The sequence below is a fragment of the Pelodiscus sinensis genome, chromosome 3 (genome assembly GCF_052426305.1).
Source record: "Pelodiscus sinensis isolate ZL-2025 chromosome 3, ASM5242630v1, whole genome shotgun sequence".
Classification (NCBI taxonomy): domain Eukaryota; kingdom Metazoa; phylum Chordata; order Testudines; family Trionychidae; genus Pelodiscus; species Pelodiscus sinensis.
In genome coordinates, this window is record NC_143054.1 from 24,438,020 (window position 1) to 24,445,798 (window position 7,779).

General features: G+C 44.4%; 1 protein-coding gene across 7 annotated transcripts; it reads right to left on the reverse strand.

Moving 5' to 3' along the window:
- Positions 1-832: 832 nt before the first annotated feature.
- MYCN (MYCN proto-oncogene, bHLH transcription factor) lies at positions 833-7,040 on the reverse strand. Of its 7 annotated transcripts, none has more exons than XM_014580853.4 (4): positions 6,396-6,619; positions 6,208-6,263; positions 4,409-5,274; positions 833-2,328 (listed from the first exon to the last, which is right to left on the reverse strand). In XM_014580853.4, the coding sequence occupies exons 3-4, from the start codon at positions 5,184-5,186 to the stop codon at positions 1,730-1,732; spliced, it is 1,377 nt and encodes a 458-aa protein (XP_014436339.2). In that variant the 5' UTR covers positions 5,187-5,274; positions 6,208-6,263; positions 6,396-6,619; the 3' UTR covers positions 833-1,729. The 7 variants fall into 7 exon arrangements, with proteins under 7 accessions (XP_014436339.2, XP_014436338.2, XP_006137660.2 ...); XM_014580852.4 differs by having other exon boundaries at positions 4,409-5,277; XM_006137598.5 differs by lacking the exons at positions 6,208-6,263; positions 6,396-6,619 and adding an exon at positions 6,665-7,040.
- Positions 7,041-7,779: the final 739 nt, after the last annotated feature.

The following is a 7,779-nucleotide window of genomic DNA, read 5'->3' on the forward strand; positions in this document are numbered from 1 at the left end:
GCTGGTAGAAAACAAGATTGTATCCTACCCCTAAGAGTGCTGTGCATTCAGTGACTGATCCAAAGACTGCTGAAGTCAATGGGAGTCTTCAATGGGCTTTGGCTAAGGCTCACTGAGGGTATGTCTACACTACCCTCCTAGTTCGAACTAGGAGGGTAATGTAGGCATACTGCACTTGCAAATGAAGCCCGGGATTTGAATTTCCCGGGCTTCATTTGCATAAGCGGGGAGCCGCCATTTTTAAATCCCCGCTGCTTCGAACCCCGTGCAGCGCGGCTACACAGGGCTCGAACTAGGTAGTTTGGACTAGGTTCCTATTCCGAACTACCGTTACTCCTCGTGAAATGAGGTGTACCGGTAGTTCGGAATAGGCACCCTAGTCCGAACTACCTAGTTCGAGCCCCGTGTAGCCGCGCTGCACGGGGTTCGAAGCAGCGGGGATTTAAAAATGGCGGCTCCCCGCTTATGCAAATGAAGCCCAGGAAATTCAAATCCCGGGCTTCATTTGCAAGTGCGGTATGCCTACATTACCCTCCTAGTTCGAACTAGCGGGGTAGTGTAGACATACCCAGAGAGATCACTATATCAAAGGAGAGCTCTAGTATGTGGATTGACATGAATACATTATAACTGTTCCCACCATAATTACTTTATTATCAGAAATGGTAATTTGCTGGCTTCTCACCCCTCCTGAAGTGTAAGCTCTATCCTGTGATATTAAATGCCGAGGGGGAGGGAGCTGGAATCATGTCTTTATGTCTCATGGACACTATTGAACTTATAATAAAACAGGATAGCTACATTTATAAATAAATAGTGAAGAGCACATCATTTAATTGCTATTTATTTTCATAAACATGAGGTATTTCAAAGTGCTATAAGATGCAGCACTAAATGTACATCGTTGGAAGAAATTAAACACAGAACTTGCAGTTACCCAGTTCTATGCACCAAACATTAACAAATACATTAACTGGAAGAAACAGGCTAGGAAAAGGCATATATAGTAAATTTCTTTACAAAAGTTTTCTTAGTTCAAAAAAGTGATAAAGTAATATCTACTCAAAACTTTCACAACTCATTTTCATACGAAAATATAAGTATCAAATTTAGTTATGTATCAGCATCATACTAAAGTATACAGGCAGTGTAAGAATTAGTACAGTACATAACAGAGATTAACAATATATTTGTATACAAAAACATGCTCCTCAAACATTGAGGTATTACAGTACTTAGGTATGAACTTCCAGTCAAATACTGGTAGCAAGAGCTACCTCTCATAACCCAAGACATGTACAAAAGGCAAGTGTGTAGATGGTATTTACAGAAAATTCCCACAGAGGTACAAATGGTAACCCCTAAAGTAACATCTGTTAGAACATAAGCACCATTAAAAAATAGAAATGAATGTTTTTAAACTCAACTAGGTGTCATCAGCAGCTCCAAATGCTCACAACTTTTAAAGAACATCTATAGTTCTTAAGAAGAAATACTTAAGAAAGGCAGTCCATCATTGTTTGGCAGTCTGTTGAACTCCTTACAAGAACATCCATGTGCTCTGTACCCGGATAACATAGTTGTTAACTACTTGAAGGACTGGATTGAAAGTAAAACCAACATTCTTAACGTCAAAAACACAATTTTTTTTAAAAAGAATCAAAATGTGCAAAGTGGCAGTGACTGTCCAGGTCAGACATTTAAAAAAAAAAAAAAAAAAAAAAAAGGTTTAGCAAGTCCGTGTCTGTTCTATTTTCTTTAGTAACTGCTGTTGTCTGGCTTGCAATTTTTCCTTTTCTAGCAATAACTTGTGTTCCTCTGCCTGAAGAGAATGGACATAATCAGTGGCCTTTTTCAAGATAACCACTTTTGCAGCTTTCTCATTTTTAACTAGTTCTGGTACATGGTCCCTTAATGTGAGGAAACTAGATCGCAGGTCATTACGCCGCTGACGTTCCAGAATATTGTGGTTGCGTCGACGTTCACTATCTTCTGAATCTGAGTTTCGAGGACTTGAATTCTTAGACTTTGGTTGGATCATGGGCTTTATTGGACGGGGCACCTCATTTTTTAGCTTTTTCTGTGGTGGGGCATCTTCACTTTCCATATATGGAGAAGGGGCAGCATAATTATGCTGCTGGTGAATTGGGGCACAACGCTTTAAAATCAGTTCATTCTGCTGCATTCTCACCGATGCCAAGGTGGCATTTTTAGGGCGCACGGTAATAGTGAGAGTAGTAACAGCCTTGTTGGAGGAAGAGCGCCTCTTCTCTACTGTCACGACATCAATTTCTTCCTCTTCATCCTCTTCTTCTTCCTCTTCATCATCTTTAGAAATACAAAATGTAAAATAAGGTAAGTTCTCTCCAAAAAATATTCAAAAAGGACTTTGAAATTTAAAAGCTAGTAACCTATCTGTGTGAATTCTTAGGACGAACAAAACTCACAAATATGTAAGTGCTTGAAATATGCACAAAAATAAGGTACAAATACTATCTACAGATAGACATAGATAAACATACACACATCATGCATACACTCAGACCCAGACATAAGTGGGTATCTCTACAAAATTAAAATTATAACTGTAAGAACAGATAGTTTTCTGCCCTTTCAAGCTGTTCAACAGGAGGATCCATAAAGGTGCAACCCAAATAAACACAGGAGAGAAAATAGTATTAAAGAAAATTTCCTAATTTATACTTTAACCATCAAACTGGGGAACAGAACACGCTCATGTACACACATACACACACACACACAATCACAACACCTCTCTTGCTTGATCAAAACAGAGCCAGAAAACTAAACAATCACAGGATTTGTTCTGATGCAGAATGTGAAGCTGTTCCAGTCTGAAAGTCCCTTTAAGCCAATGTTTTGGTTTACTGCCAAGAAGACAGCTGTTGGGAGGAAGTGCTTCCTCACAGAAAGCTGTCAAGACACAGACATTAAAGGGACAGTCAGCCTTTTGAAACAAGAGGCTTATCATCAACTTTATGATGATGGTCATATGGATCTACTCATTTACATAACAGAAACTGTGTTTACAATTGTACTGGACTTCTCTGCAACTACAGTTGGAATTTTTTTACATGGGAGGATTTTTTAGTAATCTAGATTTTCTTCTGCCTGTCTTAATTCATAGACCCCAAATCAAACATTTCCCTTATAAATTATTAGACTGCCTAGCCATTTCAAAACCATGTACAAGGCAGGATTATTTTACACTAAAAATGTTTTATTATGTCAGCAATGGTCTGTTTACACAATACATTTTGCATAAACTGCATTTTATTTGGCCATATGAATGAACTGTACATTTTGGCATAACAGAAGTTTTTTAAAAATCTGTCAAACTTCACCCAGCAGCTGTTTAGTAAAAACATACCCAAGACAGGATGTCCTTTAGTTACACTGTCTGCTTTATCATCAGCTGCCTGCAAAAGGGTCCTTTCAAGGAATCTTTTTCAAATGACAATGACCTAGGGCAAGAACGCTGCCACCTACTGGCAAATCTATATATCAGTTAAAAAAGGAGGGAGCAAGCAAAAGGCATGCAACTCACATGGAGAGCTTTGAGTTTTGTTCCTGGTTATGTTTTTATCAACAAAGAAAAACAAATGAGAGTGGTCTGGGATTTATAACCTTCCCCTTTTCCAGATTAGCTTTAGATACATCCATCTGACCTCTTCTGAATCTCCTGGTAATGGACTCTGCCCAGCCTCCTTTCTTGAACAGCAGGGATTCCCCTGCCCTAAGGGCTCACACCACTGTCATGTTCTACACTGAACTGATTGTGCAATATTTGCTCTTCTCCAGCTCCACCCCCCAAGCTTCATCTGCCATTTTATTTACCCCCCTCCCCTCTGCCCAAGCACTTCAAGGCAGGGGGCTTCCTCAAGCACTAAGGCATATGGCAACCAACTTTCCCTCAATCTTTTTTTTATTGACTCACTGAGATGCAAGAAACAAAGAAAGAGGGCATGACCTAGGATCATGGATTTATTTTCTTTGGTCTCCTGACCACATGGGTGCATGTGGGGGGTGGAGAAGGGAAAGACTGGGCTTAATTTTGATTACAGGAAGGAAAATGTGAAGAGAGAAAGACCACTCCTTGTTTTTTTTCCCACTGCCAGTGACTTAGGAGGGACAACATTTCTTGCCCACCTTTCCAAGATGAGAATAAAAACAAACTAAAGCTTGACCAGCAATTAACATTCACTCCATGTGAACTGAATTTTGCAAGGCTGCTCCTAATGAATTCACTCTGCCTTTGCTTGGGGAAGATGGATCATAAAGATAATGCTGCCCACAAAGCTGTATTTGAGGGTGGGGCGACCCTGCACATACAAATACTGCTGGGGATTTGTACACAGGCTAACCAATCTGTGACAAGAATATTTACCTGAGTCACTGAGAGTATCATCTCCTGAGCTGCTGTTAGCTCTGGTGGCATTTGTGTGACGAGTGCTGCGCTGGGTGGCAGCTGCTGCCCCCTGTGCAATCCCACTGCTCCCACTAATGTTCACCCGTATGCCAGCCATTCCCCCTGTTGCTGGGGCTGCTGCCACTGGCTCCTTCTTGTGGATGGGAAAGGGGAACACCACTGCAGGATCCACGCACTCTGACACAGAGTTGTTGAGCTCTGATCGGCTATTGCTGGTGGTGCCCCCGGGACTGCTGCTGGTAGCGGGTGCACCAGCTGTCACGGAGGCCACTGCTGTTCCCACTTTGCCCTGCAGTTTCTCACTCACTGCCCGCTCCAGCTTCTCGCGGGCAGAAAAGCAACTCCACATACAATCCTGGATGATGATGGAGTTGAGGTTGTTGCCCTCCTCAAAGCCCGTCTCGAATAAGTCTCCTCCATCCGTGCTTCCCCAAAGGTCAGCCTCAGGGGGCAGCAGCAACAGTTCAGATGCCCAGTCCAGAGGATCACGGGTTCGGAATCCCCCTAGAGCCACCCCTCCCCATGGCAGTGGGGCCCCTCCTGGGGGGTTCTCCTGAAGTCCTGCCCGACTGGGAGACAGAGGAGGGGTAGGCAGCAGTTCAAACTTTTTCCAGATGTCCTCTCCTGGGGGAGCAGAGTCCGGACCGCACAAATAGAAATCATCTTCATCTGGATAGAAGCAGGGCTGCAAAGAGTCAAACTCGAGGTCTGGGTTTTTACTGACCATCCCTGGCATTATTGGATTCCTTTTGCTGATTTCTCAGTTGGGCTGCTATTTAGAGGAAGGTTCCACTGCACAGACAGTGTGCTTCCACCAAAAGACACTTCTTCCAAGACCCAAAAGAAAATAAAAAATAAGCAACAAGTTAAAACAAGAGAAAATACATTTAGACATGAATTGTTATACAATATTTTTCCTCCCAATTAAAAAAACCCAAATTCCACAATCATTAAGATACAGGAGGAAGGCAGGAAGCACTGTGCAAATCTGGAGAAATATATCTCACTCCTGTAATGCTGATTAATCCACTCAGACCAAAACAAAAGAAAAAACCAGGCGGTGCACACACATACAAAGTTTTCTGTTTTAAGCCTGGGCTGTGTAAGAAAACAAAACAAGCCAAGAAGGTACAGGAGGGATGCAATGGGGTTTCTGTGCAGCTTTACACACTGTAAGCTCTCCAAACCGCTTCAAAGGACCAGAGTAACCCAACCATTGCATTATACCCATATGCAACGCTTGATACCGCAATCGCTCCAGAAAGCCTTCTTAACCTGCCAACAAAAGTAGAGGAAGTTTCCACCTTTTTGTCGTCCGCAGGAACGGTTGCAAAGGGGACAGTGCAACTTTGCAACTTGCCAGTTCATTTACTCAAAGCTACTCAGAAAAACCCGCACACAACTCGAGGGGAGGGGGATAGGGAGTAGCAAAATGCAGCAATCTTATTTAATAATTTCAATTTAAACAAAGCCGGCATCAACAACAAAACCCTTTGAGATGCCAACAAGGTACAGGAAGTTTCTCTCCTGGGCAAAGAGGTGAAAGGCAGCAGATGCAACAAGGGAACTTTGCCATGCCCTACATTCGATGAGACCTGCTACAAACACAAGCTTCCGAGCCCCTTCCCCTCCGGAGCAAGATGTCTTAAATTGTGCCCTCCACGACAACCCCCCTTCCAGCACCGGAGCCCGGTTGCATCTGATATTTAAAATGATTTAAGTCTGGAACAGGCGAGCAGTGTCCCCGTTCACCTCACCTAGTACAAGACGGAGGAAAATCGGGTTGCAGGATTTCCAACAGCTGACATTTAAACTGGGAGCAAAAGGAAAATCTCCATTAAAAAAAAAAGCCTTATGATGAAATGGAATGAAACGAGCCCAGCTCAGCTGCTCTCTCTGCCCCGCCCCCTGACCGCTTCCACTATTGTACCATTTTTCTACTTACAAAATCTATTAAGCCGTTTAAAATAAATCAAAGCAATGAAACAGCTCCTACAATACACTGCGAGCTCCAAGCAACAGCCTTAGGAACCCTGAAGATTGCTTTCTGATCAGTGAAAAACCCCACACAAATCACTGAACGGCCCCTGCCATCCCCCCTCACCCATCCTCGCCAATTTTGCAGCTCCAATACAATGTGGGGTTGTATTTATTTATTTGGTTTTGCCCTCCCTTCTTATTACAGACGCGGTCCTTACAGCTTCCTCTTCTTACCTCCTCCTTGGTGATGGGTGTTGCAAAGGGGGGAGGGGGCGGAAAAAGAAAGAGGCAGATGATCTTGTATGTTGCACTTTATTGAGCGCCAGACTGCTCGTCCCTCAAGGCTGGCTTAAGCCTCCACATTCACCCTTTGCTTGCAGACAGATGACTGTCACTGGCTGGCTTTGAAGCTCTTGGATATTATTAACTTAAAAAAAAAATCCCACCCTGACACACCCGGGAAGGAAAGAGAGAGAGGAGAGAGAGGCTTAACCCCACCTCCCTAATTTCCATAAAAGCAGGGGAGGTGCCTGGCATTTGGCGCCAAAAGCCCCTTTGCTCTTTATTCTTTGCAAGGAGAATTAGGTCCAATTCCCTTTGCAAATAAAGAAGAATAATTTAAAAAGAATGCAAAATCCGAGCCGTGCGCCCGGCCACCCTGAGGAATTGGGGAGGGGACGCACTTTGCAAGGGTTGTGATTGCACCAATGATGTGCCTATTCAGGGCTTTGCATAGAGCAGGGTGGGTGCCTTTAGGATGCAGCTCCCTCTTTGCATGTCTCCCCGCCACCTCATTTTTAAGAAAGTCGTATCAGTCAGGCTTGCCAGCGCGATTGATTTTGCAGCAGTTGCTAATACGAAGGGAAGATGTAGGCGGCGAGCTTTGCAAGCACGGCCAGGACAAAAAGGAAGTCATTATGGAGACGGTTCAATCCAAGGTGTCGGATTGGTTGTGTGTTGTGCAAATAACAACAACCCGGTGGGGGCGCCGGGCAGGGCGGGAGCACCGCGGCGGCGCTGCCCGGGGGAGGCAAATTGCAAAGTAAATAAATACAAGGGCTCTCCCCAGTCCTGCCCCTTCCCCTTCCCCCGTTGGTAAATAAATAATTAAGAGCGTGATTGCACAGGCTTTTCCGCTGCAAAAGGCGACACCTTGCGGAGGTCAGGGGGAGCAGAAGCACAAGGCAAGCAGGAGGTGCCCCGCATTTCCTCTGAGCAGCGCGCACGGCTGGCTCGCAGCCACCGACACGCTCAGGGTCAGCAGTGCAGGAGAGGGGAGCGGCTCTAGCTGGGAATGCCCTAAAAGGGAAGGAGGAGAGTGGACGAGGGGGTGGGCGGTGCGCATTTGA

What these genes read in the sequence shown, in the direction of transcription:
- MYCN (XM_006137598.5), bottom strand. Translation starts at nt 5,186, where the DNA reads ATGCCAGGGATGGTCAGTAAAAACCCAGACCTCGAGTTTGACTCTTTG. An exon ending in TGATACTCTCAGTGACTCAG is followed by an intron (nt 2,329 to 4,408) that starts GTAAATATTCTT and finishes GTATTTCTAAAG; the next exon opens with ATGATGAAGAGGAAGAAGAA.